This window comes from Abramis brama, assembly GCF_963993115.1.
Source record: "Abramis brama genome assembly, chromosome: 7".
NCBI classification, from domain to species: Eukaryota; Metazoa; Chordata; class Actinopteri; order Cypriniformes; family Leuciscidae; genus Abramis; species Abramis brama.
The window spans coordinates 28781494-28806474 of NC_139969.1; the positions used below are offsets into that span (position 1 = coordinate 28781494).

The 24981-nt window shown below is 37.0% G+C and overlaps 3 protein-coding genes across 6 annotated transcripts in view; all 3 read right to left on the reverse strand.

Annotated features, from left to right (window-relative positions):
* Positions 1 to 7181, reverse strand: part of sgip1b (SH3GL interacting endocytic adaptor 1b) — a 36633-nt gene extending 29452 nt beyond the window's left edge. Inside the window, exons 1-2 of the mRNA XM_084119477.1 lie at positions 6930 to 7181; positions 2799 to 2862 (exon numbers count right to left, since the gene is read on the reverse strand). Coding sequence (XP_083975603.1) covers positions 2799 to 2862; positions 6930 to 6939 — 74 coding nt within the window. The 5' untranslated portion in view covers positions 6940 to 7181. The remainder of the gene's footprint in view (positions 1 to 2798; positions 2863 to 6929) is intronic.
* A 6516-nt stretch (positions 7182 to 13697) lies between these two features.
* Positions 13698 to 23838, reverse strand: LOC311086673 (3',5'-cyclic-AMP phosphodiesterase 4B-like). Of its 4 annotated transcripts, XM_084119672.1 has the most exons (11): positions 23789 to 23833; positions 23504 to 23616; positions 19863 to 19956; positions 18383 to 18567; positions 18187 to 18285; positions 17933 to 18097; positions 17477 to 17576; positions 17167 to 17321; positions 16572 to 16694; positions 16300 to 16482; positions 13698 to 15707 (listed from the first exon to the last, which is right to left on the reverse strand). In XM_084119672.1, the coding sequence occupies exons 2-11, from the start codon at positions 23582 to 23584 to the stop codon at positions 15420 to 15422; spliced, it is 1473 nt and encodes a 490-aa protein (XP_083975798.1). In that variant the 5' UTR covers positions 23585 to 23616; positions 23789 to 23833; the 3' UTR covers positions 13698 to 15419. The 4 variants fall into 4 exon arrangements, with proteins under 4 accessions (XP_083975798.1, XP_083975796.1, XP_083975797.1 ...); XM_084119670.1 differs by having other exon boundaries at positions 23504 to 23838; XM_084119671.1 differs by lacking the exons at positions 23504 to 23616; positions 23789 to 23833 and adding an exon at positions 21621 to 21921.
* Positions 23763 to 24981, reverse strand: part of LOC311086675 (3',5'-cyclic-AMP phosphodiesterase 4B-like) — a 55173-nt gene continuing 53954 nt past the window's right edge. The window contains exon 8 of the mRNA XM_084119675.1: positions 23763 to 23927. Within this exon, the coding sequence (XP_083975801.1) occupies positions 23905 to 23927 (23 nt within the window). The 3' untranslated portion in view covers positions 23763 to 23904. The remainder of the gene's footprint in view (positions 23928 to 24981) is intronic.

A 24981-nucleotide genomic window follows, 5' to 3' on the forward strand; every position in this document is an offset into this window, starting at 1 on the left:
GAAATGTGCTGCAAATTGCACAGACCACAATGGAAATGTTTAAGGGGAACCCAACAAGTGATGAACCTGGCTGGGCTTTTTGTTCAATGTCTACTCGTCAGTGGTGTTGTCAATGACCTGAAAGGTGAGTTTTTTGTTTATTTTAACATCATGATCATATGTGTGTTGTAAGTACTTGCAGCACGTTTCTGTATTTGGTTGCATTGTGAGTATTTGCTGAGCGTTTCTGTATTTGGTTGCGTTGTGAGTATTTGCAACGGGTTTCTCTATTTGGTTGCGTTGTGAGTATTTGCAGAGCGTTTCTGTATTTGGTTGCATTGTGAGTATTTGCAGAGTGTTTCTGTATTTGGTTGCGTTGTGAGTATTTGCAACGGGTTTCTCTATTTGGTTGCGTTGTGAGTATTTGCAGAGCGTTTCTGTATTTGGTTGCATTGTGAGTATTTGCAGAGTGTTTCTGTATTTGGTTGCGTTGTGAGTATTTGCAACGGGTTTCTCTATTTGGTTGCGTTGTGAGTATTTGCAGAGCGTTTCTGTATTTGGTTGCATTGTGAGTATTTGCAGAGTGTTTCTGTATTTGGTTGCGTTGTGAGTATTTGCAACGGGTTTCTCTATTTGGTTGCGTTGTGAGTATTTGCAGAGCGTTTCTGTATTTGGTTGCATTGTGAGTATTTGCAGAGTGTTTCTGTATTTGGTTGCATTGTGAGTATTTGCAACGGGTTTCTCTATTTGGTTGCATTGTGAGTATTTGCAACGGGTTTCTCTATTTGGTTGCGTTGTGAGTATTTGCAACGGGTTTCTCTATTTGGTTGCGTTGTGAGTATTTGCAGAGCGTTTCTGTATTTGGTTGCATTGTGAGTATTTGCAGAGTGTTTCTGTATTTGGTTGTGTTGTGAGTATTTACAACGGGTTTCTGTATTTGGTTGCGTTGTGAGTATTTGCAGAGCGTTTCTGTATTTGGTTGCATTGTGAGTATTTGCAGAGTGTTTCTGTATTTGGTTGCATTGTGAGTATTTGCAACGGGTTTCTCTATTTGGTTGCGTTGTGAGTATTTGCAACGGGTTTCTCTATTTGGTTGCGTTGTGAGTGTTTGCAACGGGTTTCTCTATTTGGTTGCGTTGTGAGTATTTGCAGAGTGTTTCCGTATTTGGTTGCATTGTGAGTATTTGCAGAGCGTTTCTGTATTTGGTTGCATTGTGAGTATTTGCAGAGCGTTTCTGTATTTGGTTGCATTGTGAGTATTTGCAGAGTGTTTCTGTATTTGGTTGCATTGTGAGTATTTGCAGAGTGTTTCTGTATTTGGTTGCATTGTGAGTATTTGCAGAGTGTTTCCGTATTTGGTTGCATTGTGAGTATTTGCAGAGTGTTTCTGTATTTGGTTGCATTGTGAGTATTTACAACGGGTTTCTCTATTTGGTTGCATTGTGAGTATTTGCAGAGCGTTTCTGTATTTGGTTGCGTTGTGAGTATTTGCAGAGCGTTTCTGTATTTGGTTGCGTTGTGAGTATTTGCAGCGGGTTTCTCTATTTGGTTGCGTTGTGAGTATTTGCAGAGCGTTTCTGTATTTGGTTGCATTGTGAGTATTTGCAGAGTGTTTCTGTATTTGGTTGCATTGTGAGTATTTGCAGAGTGTTTCTGTATTTGGTTGCATTGTGAGTATTTGCAGAGTGTTTCTGTATTTGGTTGCATTGTGAGTATTTGCAGAGTGTTTCTGTATTTGGTTGCATTGTGAGTATTTACAACGGGTTTCTCTATTTGGTTGCATTGTGAGTATTTGCAGAGCGTTTCTGTATTTGGTTGCGTTGTGAGTATTTGCAGAGTGTTTCTGTATTTGGTTGCGTTGTGAGTATTTGCAGAGCGTTTCTGTATTTGGTTGCATTGTGAGTATTTGCAGCTCATGTGTTTATTTAATGTTTTCTTCAGTTACATCATGCTAAGCTCTCTTGACCACCGTACTATTATTATTAAAAATATATACATTTAAAAAGAAATATATACATTTAAAAAAAAAAAAGTATCCTTAATCCTTATCCAGTAAATCATGTAAAACTGGAAATGTTATGGGGCCTTCAAAAATTGCTGTGGATAATGCAAGCCCTGGAGTCAAAAAGGCAAAAAGAACCACTGCGCTGCATGAAAACACAACAAACATTTGGTTGGTCTATTGTGCATGTTCACGAGTTCACATCTACATATAATTAGTACAATAAGTTTATGCGTATTTGGCATTTGGCGTGCTGTCCGGGGGGAGGGCTCCGAGCTCGGAGTTAGCCCCGAACCCAGAGTACTCCCCCCAGTTGGTAAGTGTAGATGGAACTGGAAGTAAGGAGATGGGGTGGAGGAGGGATGCTGACAAACTTTCAATGAACAGAGATAGGTCTGCTGTGAATTTATACTCTGTCATTGAGTTGATTACTGATTAATCTCCAGCTGTGCATAATTTGGTTAATTATCTGAACCTGCTCCTCCCGAACTTTGTTAATAAAACATAATTTAGTAAAATGATGAGCAATTGTCTAAATGAGCAATTCTTCACCAAAATAAGCTGCAAAGTGGAGCAGACTTTACACCAATGGTAAAAGACTGGCTGTGCTACTAATAAACATTTGACAAAATTACACTGAGCCAAGTCTTAGCAATGCATAATCATTATAGAAAGCAATTCACTCTAATCATAATAAACTAGGCTGTGCCAAGGTGGCCAGCTCTACACACATACACCAGTGAGCAAATCAGAATATCCTGTAGAGATCTGTGCAGAGCTGATGTCCACGGTCAAATCACTGACTGTTCTTACTCACGTGGAGTCACTGTCCTTCTCCTTCTTCCGTATCCCGAAGGCCTTTCGGGTACGCTTTTTCAGTCCTGTTAAAAATCATGTTTATAGTCAGGAACCAAATAATACACAGTTCCTAACATGTTACAAGAAAAATAACATCAGTCAGTCTTGATGAAATCTATATACTACTGTTCAAAAGTCTGGGGTCGGTAAGAATTTTCTTTTTTTTAAAGAAGTCTTTTTTTGCTCACCAAGGCTGCATTTATTTCTGCAGTTAAACAATAATATGGTGAAACATTTGAATTTATACATTTTAAGAACTGTTTTCTATTTTAATATATTTTATTAAATAAAGTAATAGTCTCCCGTGTAACAAGATCCTTTAGAAATCATTCTAATATGTTGACTTGGTGCTCAAGATTTTATTTTTATTATTATAAATGTTGAAAACGGTTGTGCTGCCTAATATTTATAATATAACTTACTGACCTCAAACTTTTGGATGGTAATGTACCTGTATATGTATAATTTTAGATTTTTGTAGATAGTCCTGCAATTTAATCTTTTGAATGTTGTGCATTAGGACTCCAAGATACTTCCCAGCTAACAAAAATATATTCTAAGATGTTTGAATGTTTTGTTGTAATGAATTGCTATATTAAAAGCTTGATTAAATTGTTAAAGTTTATATAAATTTAAACTTTACCACCCCCCAAAAAATGGAAAACAGTTTAATTTTGAACAAACAGGTTTACATGTTTTCATTTTATTCTAAAGGTCTAACAAATATGTGGAAAGCATTTCCTTCCCCAAAATTAATATTGTGATAAATATCGATATCGTGTGATATGGAAAATGAATTTTGATAATATTTATGGCCATATGGCCCAGCCATAATTGTCTAAGACTAAGACAAAAACACGGTTTGGAAGATAGATTCATGATGTACTTGCTTATTAAATGTACATTTTGTAAATGTTGAATAAAAAAAGTTACACAGCGAACCTTTAAGTTGTGGAAACGCTATTTCTGAATGTTCTCTGAATGTCCAATTTTTTAAATGTCTTAAAAACATTTTTGTTCTAGGTTATGCGAATGTTAAGGAAACGTTGATTTGATCATTTTACAAACATTATGGGAACGTTACTTTTGAATGTTTTGAACATTCTCTTTTGTGATAAAGTTTTGAGAACATTATTAAAGACCAGATAACATTGAACGAACATTCCATCAACATTACTGTAAGAACATTTGTTCATAACTTTGACAGAACATTCCCAGAATGTTATCCAAGAGAATGTTTCCTGCTAGCTGGGTTTGGAGCATTTGCTAAATCCATGAGTACTAAAGTAGAAATATTCCCTGTATTCTCTTAATAAATTTGACATAAATAAATAAATAAATAATGTATGATAATTATACAAGAATTTGCTAAATGCAGTTGCAAATGTTTTGATGAAGTACATTGTCAAACTGCTGCCACTGCTAGTTATCAACTACCCAAACACAAAGCAACATGCAGTGCTAAGTTAAATGTAGAGCTAAATTCACTGACATCTGAAAAACAAACACTGAATTCAGTCACCAGGGGAGTGAAATTCTTCATAAATATTTCAACATCTGCAACTAAAAAATGCAAAAACATTTTTTTCCCAAGACCTCATTCTGAGTGGACTGAATTAAATGATGAAACTTTTAATTATTATTATTGCATCAAGGCAAATGACCCATGCAACTCTGTACTGGGATTCACAGTGCATGTTTGACCTGGATGATCAAATCTGCAATGAGGCTATGCAGTCATTTACTGGTGGAAGGGTGTCAGCAACAACAAATATGCAAGATCTAAAGCTTATTTTTCTATATTTTCTCAATCTGCCAATTAACTTGTATGTAGAACCAAGCATCCCCAAGGACTGGCATCATGGTCCATATTAACAGACAAAGCAACAGCATTTATAGCCTGGAGATCTTGGCACGATGGCATACGGGACCGCTTGAGGGTCTCAGTGCAAAAGCCTCTGGTTGTGTGTTCACCCATCATGCCTCTAGTCTAGAAGACCTCTAGGGAAAAGCTGACATTTCCTCCTCCGCTTGGCTAAAAGTGAGGCAATTAAGCCGAGTTATCCCAAAACAAATACAAGGAGATGAACCTTCTTTCAGCTTATTCACTAGGTTAAACATTACAATGCCATTAAATGAAGACAGGAATAGTTCACATTTACGCACCCTTATGTTGTTTAACACCCATATGACTTTCGTTCTTCTTTAGAACAAAAAAGGAGAAGTTTTGAGAAAAGTACTGGTTGCTCTTTTCAAATAATAGCCTAGATTGCAATGATAATTAATGCGGACTAGCTTTCAGGCTTCAAAAATGATACAAACTGATCATAATGGTGATCCATTCCATATACAACACACACTGCATTCAAAGCCTTCTTAACCATTCAATAGTTTGATGTGAGAAACAAATTGAAATTCAAGCTGTTATTCACTGATAATCCAGTGAGATGTTAACTTGAGAACCACTGTGACCAAATCATTGTCAATAAGTTGAGAACTGGATCTGTTCAATTTGTAAACAAATCATTAGTTATTTCTAACCAGCAAGCACCTGCACGTGATCAACGGTCAATGGTTCGGCTCACAACTTGTTCATCTCACACCAATCGATTCAGATTCAATAATTCATTAAAAAGATCCTACTTGGAGTCAGTAAATCTTTGCTTTGTTTTTGTTTCTTATGCTCTATAAGGCTGCATTTATTTGATCAAAAATACAGTAAAAGAGTAATATTTTGAAATATTATTTAGGAATGCACCAATATATATATGATAACCGATAATTCTTTATATTTGAAAACCGATAACCGATATAATGACCAATAAAAAAAAAATATATAATTTTTGAGAGCCTGATTACAAAAACAAAAAGTTTCACCATTAAATCCATGTCCCAAGCATGGGGATTATAATGATGTTCTCATTATAATTTTATGTAGCCCATATGACAGACTTGCATGTTACACTGTAACTGTATTTTCCTTTTTTAAGTGATTACAATTATATTTCAAAGCAATTCAAAAAATGTATCTGAAGTGTCTAAGCTGAAGGAAATAATACATTATTTATCTGCTTTATTATATCGGCCACATTAAAAATTAAAAAAATATGGTGGCCGATATATCGTGCATCCCTAATATTACAACAATTTAAAAGAACTGTTTTCTATTTGAATATATTTTTAAATATAATTTATTTCTGTGATGGCAAAGCATCATTACTCCATCCTACAGAAATCATTCTGGTGATAATGTGATGTTCAAGAAACATTTCTTATTATTATCAATGTTGAAACCAGTTGCTTAATATTTTTCCTGGAAACTGTGATTCTTTGATGAGTAGAAAGTTCAGAAGAACAGCATTTCAAACAGAACAATATAAGAGTCTTTACTGTCACTTTTGATCAATTTAATGCATCCTTGATTAATAAAAGTATAATTTCTTTCAAAAAAAATGACTGACGCCAAATGTTTGAACGGTAGTGTATATTGCACTTTTATGGTGCTTTTGTGTATTTTCTGAAGTTTGAAAGCTTCAGTCCCCATTCATTGTAATCGCATGGAAAAGAATGAGCAGTCCATTCTTCAAAATTCCCTTTTGTGTTTCCCAGAAGAAACTAAATCGTACAGGTTTGGAACAACAAAAAAAGTGAAAAAATTGGGATTTTTTTTTGGATGAACTATCCCTTTAAATTAGAGGAAATAAATCATGACCTATAAGATCATGAGGGTGGGACTGTAGACCACAGAGCAAAGACACACAAACATCCTGATGGCAGATTTACATGGGAGTTACATATTCCTTACACTGGACCACATGTGTAAACCGCCTTCAAAATATAACCTAGCCTAAATTTAATTGTGCCATCATGATGTTTGTGTATGTCACGGTGCAAACACACACACACACACACACACTGGCCATACAACGTGAGACACATAATCCTTCACCTCCTTCAAGGAGACAGACACCAAAACAAGCATGTGCTGCATTTGGATGTCATAACCAGTAACGTACAGTCGGTTATGATTACGCTAATAAATAATATCAACAGACAGCGATAAATTTAAGGGCCCAATGTGGATTTTTACCTTGCATCATGGTTGCAGCACTTCATTCCTCGGTTTCACGCAAGCAAACAAACTGACACGAGATACAGTAGTGATCCGGTGACCGGTCGTTAAAGGAAAGGCTCATACTGCCCAGCCCCGCACGTCTTCGTCTCGCGGGTTTCCCGGTAACCGGTGTGTTAGGCCCCGGGCACCGCCGCATCAGCAGCATCCACACACGCCATCACCACAGAGGGGATGCTGAGGACAGACAGCCGATGAACGGAGAACGAGAGTGTGGGAGGGTCGCGTAATTTACCAAACCTACTATGGAAGAGGCTTTACTACTCATGAATATTAATAAGGTCACGACGACGTAGCTTGGCAACCTTCCTGGAGTGTCCAGTCACGTAACAAATTGATATTCATGAGCCAATCCTTTCAACGTAGCAGGATTCGTTGGTTCGCAGCGTTCTACGCCAGTCTGTCAGCGAATCAGCTGGGCCTGCGTCACGTTGCGTAATTAATATTCATGACCTGAGCCAAGCAATAGTAGATTCACAGGAGAGATTAAAAGAGGGCAAACGGACTGTCTGATCCTTCTTGGTCTGATCCTCCTGAGAACGATATTCATATGATAGAGCGCCTCTTGCTGGTGGACAAAAAGTCTGATGCCCCTAGTGAAAATACTTAATCCTTGTTCTGATTTAATAGATTTTGATACATTAAAATTATTCATTATAAAGAGGACATTGACCGTCTCCTCTTAACAGACTCGCAGCCGTGAGGAATATGGTTCACCTTATTGTCAGTACCCCTCGCCCCACTACAAAAGCTAGTTTTGTTTTTAAAGTGTCAAAAAACATAATCTTTGTATTTTACTGAATCAAAATAGTCTTCAGTCCTTTGGTTTTTCTGACACATTTCAGCATGGCACATTGTCACGCATTACTAAAGCTGTTTTGCTATACAGGTACTGTACAATACTGTATAAAGCCACAAGGGGTCAGCAGCCAAAACTGATTTTCAGATGGTAAAAAGAGACGGTAAAAGGCCACTGAAATCTTTAAATCTTGTCAACAACTACCGGAAACTCTCATCTGAGAATACAAACTGAAAACAGGTAACGTTAGGTCATGACTCATTTAACAGTAATTTACACCAACAACTTAATTTACACCTACAACAGGTCTCTGACCGAATAAACATAGACAGAATATTCATTGCAGATTTTAGAGAATAATAAAACAATAAATGTGATTTTCAGTCATCCATGCATTATACACCCAGCCTTTTTTGTAATTACGATTAACTGGCATTTAATTCTACATAAAAAAAATTAGCAATAAAACATGCACAATGAAATAAATAAATATGAATAGGCTATTAACAGTGCTGGGTAGTCCATTACTGAATACAAATTACATGATAAACATTGTAGTTAGTAATCTATTACATTCCACATTTTAGATAATATAATCTGACTACTTTTAGATTACATTTGACCTAACTTGTTTACTACATTGTTTTGAATTGTATAATCTTGTACCATACTGATAAAATTACAAAGATACTTTAAAAAAAAAAAAGTTTTTGTTGTTGTTGTTGTTTGTTTTCAACAACATTAAACATTGCATTATGTCAGGGTTTCCCTAACTAGGGCTTGAGAAGGAACTGCAGGGGGTTCATACATTTATAAAAAGTTCATAATTAATAAAATCATTAAAAAGTTAAATTATACGAAATAAATAGTTTTAAAGTGAAAACAATCCAAAATAATACTCTAACTAAAAAAATAAATTGTTTTTATTTATTTATGCTGTGCAGCCACTCAATTTTCAATGTAATTGAAATTGTCTGTGTGTGAAGTTCCATAAAACTTTTGAGAAAGGATAATTTAAAAGATAAAAAGAAGAATTAGGGAGAATCAATGAATTACTGCCATTTTGTGATTGTTAAGTAATCATGTAATCATTAAAAAAGTCACTGTATTCTGACAATGGGTATTTTAAAAAGTAATATAATATAATTACAAGTATTTAATTTGTGTCTAATTATGTAATCCAGATAACATCAGTTACTACTCAGCACTAAATATTAAAATGCAGTATAATACTGAAAAAAAGGTGAATTAAATGAAGGAATGCATTGAACCCACAATAGATATTTGTAAAAAAGAAAAAGAAAAGACAAAGAAAAAAGTTTTTATTAAATTGGGTCCTATTATGCTTTTTCACTTTTTCAACTTTAATCTGTAATGTTGCTGTTTGAGCATAAAACAGTCTGCAAGGTTACAAAGCTCAAAGTCTACTCCAAAGGGAGATATTTTTATTTAACAGAATCCACTTTTCAAGAACTCCAACGAACTACGTTTTGACTACAACACACTTTACCGGATCGTATGAAGTCATAATGTTCCTCATTTAAAAAATCTCCGCCCATGGAATACGCCAAAAAAATGGGCGTAGAGAAGAGTGTTGTCGATGTTTCTTCCACCCCAGAAAAGTTTGTCCTAAGGCTGACAAACTTAGAGAGGTTAAAATCAATTTTAAACACTGTTCCTGAAGATTTTAACCTGTTTGTGCGCTGCACATTTTACGGAAAAAAGCAGACAGGTAGAGAACAACGCACAAAAGCTTCTCCTGAAAGATGTGGCCATTCCCATTTTGTCGGGATAATCTGTTGTTTATGGATCACAACCTGTAAGTACGTCTTATCATTTGTAGTTGTGTTTTATATGAACAGTTCAAATTACACGTTTTATGTAGTTGCTATGATGGCTATGATGTAAACGGAGGGCAAAAGCTGCTAACATTGTATTGATGCTAGTATTGAGCTAGTATTGATGTAGTGTCTACTGTAGCTTTTGTAAGCTCTTGCTTGATTTTGTGATCGATTACTGATTGTATTACCATATTTTTCCGACAAATATGATTAAATGGTGGATATAACATCGTATCTAAGAAAATTAAAAAAAACAAAAAACATACCACTCTGAAACGTCCTGTGAAATCTGTGCTTGCAAAGTCCGTGCTAACCAATCACAGCACACTGGGCCAGCTAACCAATCACAGCGCACTGGGCCAGCTAACCAATCACAGCGCACTGGGCCAGCTAACCAATCACAGCGCACTGGGCCAGCTAACCAATCACAGCGCACTGGGCCAGCTAACCAATCACAGCACACGGGGCCAGCCAACCAATCACAGCACACGGGGCCAGCCAACCAATCACAACACACTGTGCCAGCTAACCAATCACAACACACTGGGCCAGCTAACCAATCACAGCACACTGGGCCAGCCAACCAATCACAGCACACTGTGCCAGCCAACCAATCACAGCACACTGGGCCAGCCAACCAATCACAGCACACTGGGCCAGCCAACCAATCACAGCACACTGGGCCAGCTAACCAATCACAGCACACTGGGCCAGCCAACCAATCACAGCACACTGGGCCAGCCAACCAATCACACCACACTTGGCAATAAGATCACAGCTAAGCAATCACAGCACATTTTGTATTTCGGAAGGAGGGGCTTCATCGAAAACAACACGTTCAACCAGACTGGAGAGAGAGGAGCTATAATAATGTAAAATATGTGAAAAATAATGCATTTTTTGAACAATTAAGCATGAAAACATATTGTAGTACACCCCAAAACAAAATCAAGACTTAGTAAAAGGGCATAATAGGACCCCTTCAATAGATAAAATTGTCAGTGATAGAACATAAGAAACTTTTAGTATGGATGTTTGTTCAGCAGTGTAGCATAGTCTGAATACATAAGACATCATTTATTCTCTGTTTGAGTTGTGCAGAATGTTTGACGTTCTGTTTGTGGTGCTGGATAAGGGCGAAGATTAGATGTGATCAACAGATTGCCTTCCAAAGAGACAGATTTACTAGAACAATTTCCTAAACTTACTCTGTATGTCAGGTTACAACTACTTGCATACATATGCACATATGCATGTACTGTATATATTCAGGTTTGTCACTGTCAGTCCTCATTCTCAGGAACTGTCTTCCTCTCTGTCAACAAACTCATTGTTTTATTCCCCTTGAATGAATTCTGTGATCAGATATTCAACATGGCCCTCATCTTGAGTGCACGATAAACGATCCTGCTACCAGGAAATTTGCCCTTTTCCATGAAGGGAAAGTAATCAGACTGGTTTTTGCCATGAAGAAGCTTGATCACTTCCTCCTCTGGAGCTCCGGGCCCTAAGAAAAGCCCCCAGTGGCCCACATGTATTGAGTTTCCACATGCTGCTCATTGGAACAACAAGCACTTTGACGTCAAACACTGCAAAGTTTTTGTGGCACTCCAAAAAAAATTCCCAAGCTTTCATAGCTACTGACATGGCAACGATGGAAAAAGTTAACCCAAGTGTCACGGGATTTTTTTGTAAAAAAGGGACTGTACCCTAAATAGCACGTCCCAAGCATCTTCCCCATGTACTCTGATAACTCCTAGACCCCCGTTTTCTTGTCTAGTTTTTGTTCATTCAAGCAAGTACTATTATTAACACTGTGTCAGAAAATATATTTAGGTAAACTGCTATATTTACCAAACTAGATTTTTAGAGTGGCGCTTACCTGTGCAAAGCTTTTCTGTCACACTTTAAAAACGAAATTCAGGGGACTTTTTACCACAACTTAAATAAATGCATGGTTGCAAGTTAAAAATGAAACCTTTTAAGTTGCAAACATTAGTTCTGGTGACACAATAAAAAAAAAAAAGTAGTAACTTTGTCTTTGTCTAGTAACTAAAATGGTCTTGATAACTGGATTTCTAGTTCCCATGATGCTTTACGTAAGGAGCATTAAGGCCCGTTCACATCAAGGACGATAACGATACGATAAAGATTTAAATTGTTCTAAATATAAAGGAATAGCAGAGTCCACACCACAACTATAACGATAACGGCACAGTGAAACAATATTTATTGAATCACTTTCAGAACTATTTTCTCCAGCTAATGAATGATAAACATGAGAGCCAATCAGAATACATCCTGCTTAAAAAGCTTGAGCATTTAAAGTGACAGGCGACGAAACTGCAGCACGCGCTTATGATAAACAGAACGATATTGTGCGCAGGTGTGGACGCTAATATAGTTATCGGTTTTTGCTTTTAGTGTGAACGGGCCTTAAATGTTAAAATGAGTGGTATTTTATGTTTGACATTTTTAAAAGTTTCGGTTATGTTGAAGTTTTTGTGGATAGATAAGATTAATTGGTTCCAGGGCCACCTCTCAGTTATGTTGAAATTAGTTGGAACACGTAGGCCTGTGTTTTTTAAATAATTAACTTACGCCACAAATTAAGTTCCTCTAATTCAGTGTAGTTTGTTGGTTGAATATAATGTCAGTAGAAGTTGTTGTAACTCAAAAAGATTGATGCAAACTGTTGCATTTGTTGTTGTTGAGCCAAAGGATTTGTTTTTAGAGTGCATAGCCCTAGTGTGTTAATAACGCAATTTAAACGTGAGGGGTTTGTTTCAATCGAATCAAATTTCTAGGGTGACATCCATGATATCCAAAGATGCTTTGTAACAACTTTAAATTCAGTCAGTTAAAACACAGCGTTCGCTACACAAAGGTCAGCATGCTGAAGCTGATCATCGACATTACTGGTAACCTTTAGCATAAATGTAACTCTATGAAACCAGTCTTGCTGAGCAGGATGCACTTCATTTGTTTCTAGTTGGTGACTGCTGTCACGTATGCGTGATCTCTACTCTGATATGTGGTGAATGAGTACGTTGTTTCATTTTGTTTATGGTGTTTGTTTTATCAGCGCGATCAGGGGAAATGGCCAACAGCTAAGTATTCCACCCACCCGTTTTCATGTATGAGTTTAATAAATGCAATAACGTGAAATGAAATGAAGCATTCAATATTTTTTTTTATAATAATCTTGGATTTCTGTTGGTTTTAAGGGCATACTTTTGATACATTTGTTCTAAGGACTTTTTACATCACTGCTAGTCTTCAATTAATACATTAACAAAAATGAACAAAAAAATAAAGTTACAGAGTCTGATAACTCAACCGCAAATCTCACAGCCAAACTAGGTGGATACTAAAGCAAAATTGTCTCATGTATAATTGCATACTGTTTTTATATAACAAATTTGGTCCCACTTTATATTACGTTTAAATTAATCATTTGAATGCACTTATTGTTTACATTGTACTTAAATTTAAAAATACCTGCATGAAATTACAGCTGTAAAAAATGACACTGTTGACCCTTCCCTTAAACCTTAACCCACCCTTAAACCTACCCATATACCACCAAACCTGACCCTTAACTTACCCGTATCCCACCTCCATAGCAGCAAAAGTGTTTCACAATACAACATGGATGCTTTGTTGTGGTTTTGTTCCTGTACCCATTGCCTTTGTGCCCTGTTCCTGCTATTCATTAGTTGTCATTAGTTGATTGATGAGTCCCCCCATTATTTGGTGTATTTTAACCCTCCTCAGGTTGCAGTTCAGTGTATTACCTTCTTTATTTTTGGTTTGTTAATAAAATGGCTGGAATCCATCTCCTTCCTTCATCACCATCCTCTGACAATTGTATCTAACTTTTTTTTTTTAAATGTAAGTTAATAGTAGTTAGACACCTAATATAAAGTGTAAACACTATTTTTTTCTTGTAGCTATATGGTTTATGTTATGTGCAGGAATGTTACAGTGACAAATTTTCCCGTTTGGTTCAGTACAATTCTAGGCCGTCTGCCCCTATAGATAGACATGGAGCATGCAAAAGAAATTACATCACTTACAGACCAAAACATTTTCATTTTTTTCTTTGTTTAATCTCTTTTTTTGACAAATAAGAAATGTGCAACACAACTTTAACAGAGGATTAATACTAAAAACGATAATATAATAACAATAAATATAATAATAATGGAGATAACAGTGATTCCACCAGTGAAATCACAGTTGTTCCACAGTGTGCTTGTTCATCATCCGCTTCACAATGACTAAGAGTAGAAAAGACAAGTTTTAGCTTCATACTGTAACCGTAATTTCAATTTGGACAAATTACGTCAGTTGAACTGTGGCAAAATGTAGTCATGCTTTCGTGAATCAAATAAAAAGAAGAAGAAAAAATGCATTAACAAAAAAAGTAAGCAGAAGCAAATAGTATACATCTTGTTAGGAAAAAAAGATACTTGTTGATTTAAAGGCTAATCTCAGTCAGAATGACGTGCGTTCACCACACCCGTTCCTGACCAGTAAGAACATTCAGGAGGAACCACATTTGTTTGACATCAGTGATTGTGTAATTGAGGTTTATTGTTGACTTTGTTCCGTGAATAATTCCGGCTTAGATTCTAAGAAATGAGTTGACATTCTAAGAGTTGACATTTTTAATGTTAAATCTGAAGTCTCTTTTGTTTCTGACATAAAAGTATCTTAGTGACATTTACAGACACAAAGAGGTCATTTTTAAATATATAGTACATACAAAACCGTTTTAAATGTCGCTATTAAGGGATGTGTGTTTCCCATATTAAAGTGGTTTAAAAGGAATGATCTGGGTTCAATACTAGTGCAGCTCGATCAACAGCATCTGTGGGATGATGTCAGTTACCAAAGAAAAAATAATTTTGACCATAAATTCAATTCAGACTATCCAACAGTTAAAAAAAAAAAAAAAAAAAAAAAATCAATAAGAAGTTCCTTATTGTACTTATAATGGCTCTTACAATGGAAATGCAATACAAGTAAAAAAAATTATATATAAATATTCAGTGGTAATCAACATAATTGCCACTAATACAATCAAAAGAGCTTAATTTATATCCAGCCCAGGACATTCCTTAAGAGTAACCACTAAAATGCTGGACTCTTTGGATCCTTTTTAAAAAAAAAACTTAATATGACATAAAACACCACATTAGCTGTACCAGATGAATCGCTTTATAAGAACGCCTTTTAGAGAAACTGTGTGTTACAAAGTACAAAGGTTTTGTATTAAATAAAGATAAAGTATGCTGGCACAAGAAATAGATTATTCTTTTTTCTAAAATTTAGGAAGACTGCATTCCCAATACAGGACTGGGAATTATGCTTTTGCTTTCAGCATGACGACATTCCTCACTTTTGAAGTACAAAAAAGTAGTCTTTTCTTTCTTTTTTTATTACAAAAAAGTCCATTTAATGTTGTAGTACAAACCCCTCTTATATGAGGGTCAGCATTTCTCCTTCACAGAATCCCAATCCAACATTCAGATCAGACTGTAGTGTCCGATTAAGAAAATCCAGCTTATGGCACTTTCGGGGTACGCCCCTCCGTCCACTTGCCAATGTCCAACTTGACTGGATTCTTGCAAATTCTGTGAAAACTATATTGTGTAGGATGTTCGCTCGCTCCCAATTATAGGCTCTGTAACAACAGCAGAGTCCTAAGACACAGTGGTCCTCAGTGGGATTCTCAGATAGCAGAAGAATAACCTTCCTCCACTTTACTCTGTCATCAAATACGGCCCACGTAGTGAGGTGCTACGTCTCGGCAGATGAAGGAGAATGTGTCACAGTCTCTACACTGTCTGTCTCTAAGAGGTTCTCTGTGTCCTGCTTTGCTCCTTCCTCGTCCTCCAACTCGAACTGAAACTTATCTCCACCGTCAGTTCCTGTTTCGAAAAAGGGAGGGGAGGGACTCTGTGGTATCATGCTGTGGTACCAGTTCCTGTTCTCTTCTAAAGTGTCCAAGATATCCTGCGCATCTGGATGCACCAGGTCCGCCCAAGTCTCCCATAGCGGGTGCACGATGTAGTCAATGAAACCAACCTAAAAGGAAAACAAACACATGATAAGTCCCTTATAGAAATAGCCAAACTTGATCAAAAGAAATGCACTTAATTGTATTGAATGTCCAGTATTTCAAATCTTCAAAGTATATTTAAAAAAAAAAAAAATCTGCAGATAATATAACGATGAAATAAAAGGCTATTAAGTGTACTTAAAGAGTTTCTTAACACGCTTAAGTACACTTTTAAAAGTCCACTTTGTAATAATGTCAAATTAAGTTTTACTTTAAAGTGCTTTTTAATAATCTGTTGTCATGCTGTAAAGTACACTTATTTCGATGTGTTGACTAACATACATAAACAACATAACATTTAACAACATAAAGCACATGCAAAGTGCTTGACTATAAAACTTTTCACAACTATGAAAACAAAAATGTAAGCCTACTTAAGTGTTTCAAAAAAGCTAATTGAACTTAATATGAATTGAATTGTAAATAACATTCAGTTAAATGTTTGAAAACATTCCATTCAGTTCACACTTAAGTATATTCTTTCCATAATAAGTGCACTTTTTAAAAGTATGCTAAAGTGTAGTTCTTTTTCCACGAGGAATGGCGGTGGATGCCCACCTGAGACTTCTCCACTGAAGCGGTGTGTTTGTCACACATCGGGCTGATCTCCATGCCTCGCTCTCTCTCTCGGTCACCCTGGTGGAAAAACTCTTCCATAATGCGGTCCGTCCATTGCCGGTACAGATCCAATGGCTTGGTGGGATTGCTGAGATCGGCACAGTGAACCATATTTCTTAAGACCTGTGGACATAGTGAGACATGACGTTGAATGATGAGGAAGCAGTGAAGAACTGAATGTTGTTGTCGAGGACACATAAGCCAAGACTCACCTGTATCCTGTCCGTATAGTTGTCGAGCAACAACACTCCTGAACTCGTCACCTTCTTGGTCTCGACCATTGTCTTCAAGTCAGCCAGTAAGCTCATGTGCTTGGACATGTCTGTCGCTAGTACCTATTGAGAGAGATGGAGAGTTAGTTTGTTCGACGCATTTTTGCAGGCCCAGTCATTTCAATAGGAATCTGTGCGAGTGAGAGTTTTGTGTAAGGGTGAAAAACTTCAATTAAAAGTTTTACTATTAGGCCTACACTGTACAACATTTTATGATCAATAAGTTATACACATATGTTTTTACATTGCTTTAACTCATCAAAATAAGCTAAGCAATTTTCAACTTTTTTAAGTTTCAACTCATTTTTTTAAGTCAGTTTAATGTAATTGAAGTTGAAATGACTTAAACATCCAAGTTGATTGAACTTAAAAATTTAAGGCAGCAACTTTTTTTTACCATGTATGATTGGTGGGTAACACTTTACAACAAGATCCTATTAGTTAACATTAGCTAATGCATTAACTAACTAATAAGCACTTTCAAGTTCAAATACTTGCATTTCTTTTTATAAATGTAATTTTTAAACCTGCCTACCAGGTCAATGACCATTTTCCTGAGAGACTGTCGCTGTTTCTTGGAGAGGTTTTGGAACATATCACAGTTTTCCCCTTGCAAGAGCTTGAAACCAACCGCTAGGTGATGGTTCTCGAGAACAGACTCATCATTGTACATGAGCGCCAGCTCGGAGTCTGCAGTAAAGAGAGGCATGGTCATAACATAACAGTCATAACATTGAGGCTTTGCTCTTCCATATGGTTTGAGTTGCAATAACTGCAGCAGTTTCAACTCATAAGCATGCATAGTCTTCAATATGTAAAGGGAGGAGAAGATAAAACACACTCACTGGTATTAATTAGGAACTGGTTTGAAACCCCTGGGTGGTCCACGTCATGGATGGCTGCTGCAAAGATAGCGGCCAGGATCTCCAGGTCTGTAAAGACTGCCTGTGAATAATAACGGCGAAAGGACTGTTGCATGACGTGGATCAACTTTCCTCAATGCATTAAACTTGGTCAAGTACTGTGTGTTGCACACAGTTCAAGCATCATAACACAACTCTTTAAGTTGAAACAGATTCAGTTTTGACTTTGTTTGCCAATGACCTTTAATAAAACTAAATATTTTGTAGATAAAAGACAGCTTTGTCTTTTCAAGTTTTATTTTATCACTGAGAGAAAACCAGCTGCAGACAAAACATGCAGGCTGTTTAGAGAGGGTTCACACATAATGAAGATTAAAGACAAATCAGTTCAAAGGGCTCCGAAACAGCTATGACTGGCTACATATTCGAGTTCCTCACCTCCAGTGCGGGTGTGGACAGCAGGATGTGTGTGGACTGGGCCACATCAGCCGCGTGGAGACTGTTGTGATAGGCCACGTCTGCGTGGTAGTGGTCTTCAAGGGTCATCATGTATGTCACAAAGGTGTCCACTGGGATCTTGAATGTCTTCATTAAATCTCTCTCCTACGTGAAAAAAAACATGCTTTAGTTACATTTCATTTTTAAAAAACACATCTCTTCACTTGTGAGACGAGCTTTTTTTATGTACTAACCTGAAGGATGGCATACATGATGCAGGTCAGAGGCCGGTGGTGAGAGTGCTCTGAAACTTTGAAGATGTTCAGACCCCACTTGTTGATGTTCTCCAGGTCCTACGTAAGACAAGAAAGGATCCGTCCAATTACGGTACGAACTCGACAAAATTGCACGATTTCCATGCAACAGGTGGTCTGTAACGTACAACTATACCTTAGAGAGCAAGTCCTCCAAATCTGTTTTCACGCCGAACCTGGCCGTACTGCTGCTGCTGGGTAGACCAGGGCCATGCGTGACCTTCCTCACCCCGCTGATCTGATTCATGAGCTGCTGCTGCCTCCTCTTCCTCTCCCGCGATTTCGAAGTGGGCGAAGGGATCTCCAGCTCATTCTGTTTATCTACAGGGGGAGAGGTTTCGGCCTGTTACTCATGAGATTGTTCATTTCAGCACTCGCACACTCAATTCACAACAACAGCCAGGACTTTTCAGACTCACTGAGTGAGTTCAAATGCACAATTTTTTTTAGTACAAGCCACCTACAAGTTCAACAGTTGATGCAACAGCTCAACAAACAGTTCCTAGCTGAAAATATCCATTTAGACCAGAATGATGGCCCAGGTTGGTTTATGCTGGTTTGATGCTGGGACTGTAAAGCTGGATTAGCCTTATGCCTTATGGGAGCAGAAGTGGCAGTGTGCCGATTCTTGTTTATTTTGAGCTTATTGGAGAAGCTGGCAGCCAAAGTCTTAGTGGTTACATAAGTGTATTGTTATATTGGTCAAATCTAAAATAACGGTTTACTGATTAAACCTGTTTAGTTCAGTTTGTCAGCAAATAACAACAGAAACAGTTTTGTTTAAATAGTATTTTTGCTTGACATGAGAGAGTATTTTGATTAATATTAAATTACAATTTAAGGTTTGAAACAAGGCAAAAACGAACACATTTTCTAATAAAAAGTATTTTTTTAAGTTGGCCCAAAGTATGTATTTTTAGTACTCCAATTTATAGTACTTGTGTCTGATGTCAATTCCTACTGAGGTCTTTTAAGAAAAACAAAGTTGATACTTAAAACATGCATTGAAAAAAACATCCGAGTCTCCTGAGATGAGAGAGAAACCTCTTGATTTATTTTCTCCATTGACGTCCAAGAACCACACGTTCTTTCTTCTCGTTCTAAACACCTCTTGTTTGTCAGTCAGGAGAGCTTGAGCTGTGTGAGCTCTCAGTAACACTGCATATTAAGAGTGTTTGTCTAAAAAATCTCCCCGTTGATGACTCTCCTGTTGATGAGTAAGTGCGTAGGCTGTAGGGCTCTGAACGGCAGGGTTAGGGGAGTACAGTGACCCTGTGGCAACTAAAGCAGACTACAGTTTCAGCCCTCCTTTCTCTCACACACACTCTCACTGTGTAGATGCTTGACCGGATCAGACTGGTTTGAAAAACAGACTCCCTTTCTCTAGTTATCAGTGTTTTCATGGTGAAGTGTTATCCACATTCTTTTATCTCTGTCACCATCTGAGATATGGCTTTCACCATATTTCCCATGATGTTTTGGTTTCTCAGTTTAGCCCACATGTCTGAAACTCTGCATACTGCAGTAAAAACACTGTATGAATCTCTCCTCTCCCCATAAATCTGTTTTTATGCTATTGCCTATTATAAGACGATGAAAAGAAAACTCAGACTCACCTAAGAATGTGTTGGAGATGAACTCGGACACCTGGTTTCCAGAGCGACTCATCTCAGACAGATGTGTCAGTTCCCGATTCAACATCCTTTTGAACTAAAACAAACAAGACAAGTCTTGTTAAACTCATACAGTATAAATATTTCTGGACTTCTCAATTGCCAGTCCAAGCAATGCAGGAAACTCAAGCAACATCCATATTAAACAGCCAGTACATTCCAAGCAATGTGCGCCGGTTAATAACCCACAAACACACCTTAATGTAACCCCAGGACACTGAGAGCAGGTAGTTGACTTCAGGCATGATGGGAGTCCTCAGTTCGTGCCTAAACCCTGAACTCCTCTCTTCATTTGAGTTATACACAAACTCTTCTCAGCTCAAACAAAAGCCCAGCACTGACTCTCCTAAACTCATCCCTCTGTATTCTCTTTCACATCCCAGCCAGGTTCCCATAAACAGCAACAATAAGGAGAAATCCAGATAGAGTTCCATGATATCTGCTGCATCTGCCATACAGTCTTGTTTCTCTCTCTGTTATTTTCTGTCTCCCTTTCACCCTCCTCTCTCTCTCTCTCTCTCTCTCTTGTCTTTACACTCCACATCCTTTGCCGCAGCAAAGACGGATACATGCACATAAACACACAAAACCCACAATGCTCTGCTTTTAAACTGCAAGACTAACAATGAGGTTTTTCAATTTGTATATGCATATTTTTTATGCAATACCCATGCATGGTACAAAAAAGCTTTACAGTTACTGTATGATATGATCTTTGGTCTGTAGTAATAATCATATCAGAGAAAATTCTCACATAATCAGAGCCGAGTGTTTGCATGAAAAAAACTGCAGCCAGACAGAAGTAGTAAGTACTCAAGATTATTAATCAGTCCCGCACATCCTCCACATTTAACAGCAAATATGACCCTTCTGACACATCAGCTGTATTCCCGTAACATATTGTTCTGGGAAGTTTTGAACATGGTTTTGCAACAGGCTATTTTTCTGAAACTCAAACATTGTAGCATGATGTTAGCCACGGCAAGGTCATGCGGGCAATTCCCAGGGAATGCAAAATTGCTAAAATATATCTTGCCAGTTGCTTCAGATAAAAGCATCTGTTAAATGCATAAATGTAATGAAAGTACACACTTCGACTGATAATATAGAAGAACTAGACTGTCGAACCGAGGTCGGCAAGTCTAAAAAAAAATGTAAATGTATTTTTTTTTTATATAAAAATTATATATAACAAATTATAATCATTATTTATACATAATACTTAAATATATTATTATTATTTTTTTAACATTTAGTATGTTTAGTAAAATAAGGATATAGTTTAAAACAAAATGTTTTGTGTGTTTTAAATGTAAATAAATTATCAGTTTAAATTAATTATTTAACTTTATAATTAAAAATGAAGTTTTAAAATGAAACATAATGTTAAACAAAATTAAGAGAGTCAAACTACTGCACTACTCCCCGGTTTCAAAGAGTTGGCAATTTATTTTTTCATTCATTTATTACATTTTTTGCTCACATCTAAATATATTCAAACTTCCAAAAATGAAAGACAATTCTGAGCTCATAAATTCTCATTTCTTTTAACAACAAACAACGATCAATAACAATCTTTAACAATCTTTCTTATACAAAAGAGGACAACCAATCAAACTCCAATAACTGAGACGGACGAATCGGTTGCTTTAAGATTGAAGCACAAAACAAACAAAAACTTGCACTCAAACTAAATCTCACCTCTCTCCAGCTTTTAACCACACCAAATTTGATCTTTTTCTCCGAGTAGCACAGTCCCATTGTTGCAGCGAAGGTGTTTCGTGTGGTGCTGGTGAGCATGTGCAAGGCAGTGCCTGTGAGCTCACTCTGACGGATGTCAGGAAATGCCTTAGACAAAGTTCTAACTGATTCACCTCACTGTAGACGACAAGCCCTCCTCCCTCTCGACTCTCTCTCAGGTACAGGCGCGCTGAGACCACGCTATTCTTGCTCTGACTGCACACATGGGTGGAACTGACTCAATTACTACTCACAGAACTTCAAAGGCGTGACAATAAGACTCAGTCTTTTGTCGTTCATATTTAATGACGTGAATTGAAGTGTGCACTGAATCATTATGTGTCGCCTTTCCACTTTCAACAATAAATAATAAACTAACAATAACATTACTTTGAAATAAACAATATAATATATGACTAGAACTTATTAAAGGGATAGTTCACCTAAAAATGAAAATTAGCCCATGATTTACTCACCCTGAAGCCATAGGTGTATATGACATTCTTCTTTCAGACGAATACAATTGGATTTATATTAAAAAAATGTCATGGCTCTTCCAAGCTTGATAATGGGAGTGAATGGGTGTCTGTCTTTGGAAGTCCATCAAAGCGCATCTATTCACGATTAAAGTGCTCGACGCGGCTCTCCGGGGGTCAATAAAGGCCTTCTGAAGTGAAGTGATGCGTTCGTGTAAGAAAAATATCCATATTTAAAACTTTATCAACTAAAATAACTAGCTTCCGGCAGACGGCCGTAAGCATAGATTTACGCCAAAAGAGTAACTCTTGAACTTGACGCACAACGTCAAAAGTGTGTATATATATATGTGTGTGTGTGTATATATATATATATTATACATGTGTGTGTATGTATTTATTTATCACATATACATGTGATAAAATGCAGTATAATACAGTCTGGAATGCTTCAATGTCAGTGAGGTAATGTGCGTCCTCTTATTACTCTATGCTCTCTATCTAGATCTGATTAGGTATCAGGGTAAACAAAGCAATGAGGTCACAAGTGAAAAGAGGCCAGTGCCAGTGGCAGTACTCAAATAATGCCTGCATGAAAAAAACTGCTTCAATCATTTGGTTAAGTAATGAGTGTTTCAACAGTTTCCTTTCAACACTGATTCCAGTAAATCCACTGAATCCATAACCACCCACACTTACAGAGTTGAATTAATGTGTTTAAAATAAAATAATAGCCGACTGGGCCAAAAGCCTTTCACCAAGACAACAAACTGGATATAAACTATAGGCTATTACAATTAATACACATTATTTTAGTGTTTCTTATGAAATTCTTTGGGTCACTTCAAGTGTTATTGCATGCTTTCCTACCGACAATATAATTGTTTTGCGACAACATCTCAAGATCCCACGTCAACAACTCATCATCAGTGACGTTCCCAGTATTAACCTCACAGACATGACCAGACTATTCATGAACAACCGCATACTCTATCCATGTATCAGCACAAAGCTGATCCAGGATTCAAAACTGCATTTGAGAGATGTGACTAACCAATAATGGTGCACTATGGAAATAAGATGACTAAACTCTTCAGACTGTCTGAGACTGTATGATAGACCATCATTAAAGATACTTCAGTAGGGTTTGCAGAATATCACAAGAGGTTGTCAAATCCTCCTTATTCCATCTAATTTATATACCAACAAAACGTTGACTTAGGCTTTGAAATAAAAAAAATGTGTAAGGCATCAAAAAGTACTATTCTATCACAAAGAAAGTCAGCATTAGTTCAAATTTGCATCGACTTAAGCATGCAAACATGCAGAAAGCAGCTTTGGAGTTTTAAAGAGCAAGTGCCATCTCACCTTGTTGGAGGCCATGTCACTGACGGAGCGGTACGTCTGGATGGTCTCCAGCTGGTCCAGGCACCAGTCTAGCTCCTCCATGGTCTCCACGGCCAGCTTCTGGTAGGACTCATCTGGTAAGAGACACACGGATATGTATTCAGGATCCGGCCTCTGAAAAGGTGGTCCGCAGTGATCTTTCATGGTGGGCTGAGTGCTGCTGGTGTAGTCATTCTGTTCTGATAGCAGCTGGATTACTAGCTCACTCTCGCTGCATAGTCCTTTCCATTGTGTCTCCAAACTCACCTACTGTGCAGTCTGTCAGCTAGTCAGTCTCTTTCTCCTCACATCGCCTTGTGCTGATGTGTCAATGAGCCTCAGACCCGGGGGAGCTTAGTGGGAGGGACTCTAAAACTCATTCCCTATTTCTCTCCTCTTCTGTTGACTGAAAATGCATTTAATTGAAACCAAAATGAGGAGAGAATAGTGAAAATGATTAATGCTTAATTATCTTGTTAGTAAATTATCTTAACGGATAAATATACATTTTTCCATTTATATTAATGTAGATTAAGCACATTTTCCCTCCAGGTGTCCAGTCTGAATAGTTTACTTTTGAGTTTTTATTTTTGTCATTATTCTCATGATTGCAGTGTAAGTGTATGGATTATTTCCATTAAGTTAACAAACATTTCCTTTAAACCTAATACATAATGCAGTGGTTACTTCAAAATACTGGGGAAAACACCTATGAAAATTAATTTTTTAGTGTGTAATGCAGTATTTTCTAACTTAAAAATATACTTTAATACAAATATTTTTACTTACCGGTAATATATTCATTGTAAATTCTTGTGAATGTATTATATACAATAATGAGAGTTAGAGTTTTGCATTATAGTATTGAGTGAGAATGCACTTAATTATCATGAAAATAATGTCATGATGCAAAAAACTCCCATAAGAGTCAATAAGTAGGTTTCGTTTTCTTAAAGGGTTAGTTCACCCAAAAATATTCTGGCTCTTCCAAGCTTTATAATGGCAGTGAATAGTAACTGAGATTTTGAAGCCCAAAAAAGTGCATCCATCCATCATAAAAGTAATCCGTACGAATCCAGGGGGTTAATAAAGGCCTTCTGAAGCGAAGCGACACGCTTTTGTAAGAAATATATCCATATTTGGCTGGCTTACGGTAACGGGCGTATGCGAGTCTAGTTCTGGCAATAGAGTGGCCTTTATTAACCTTCTGGAGCCGTATGAATTACTTTTATGATGGATGGCTTGAGGGTGAGTAAATTATGGGATCATTTTTATTTTTGGCTGAACTAACCCTTTAATACAAAATCATTCTGGGGGTTAAAATAAGTATAAAGTATGACCCTTGAAAATCTTCTTCTTTTTTTTTTGGTCAAATGTAATATTTTATCTAATAGAACAAGTCAAAATATATACTTTTGACAAGACTGCAGAACAAAGAGTTGACAGGACAACAGTAAAAA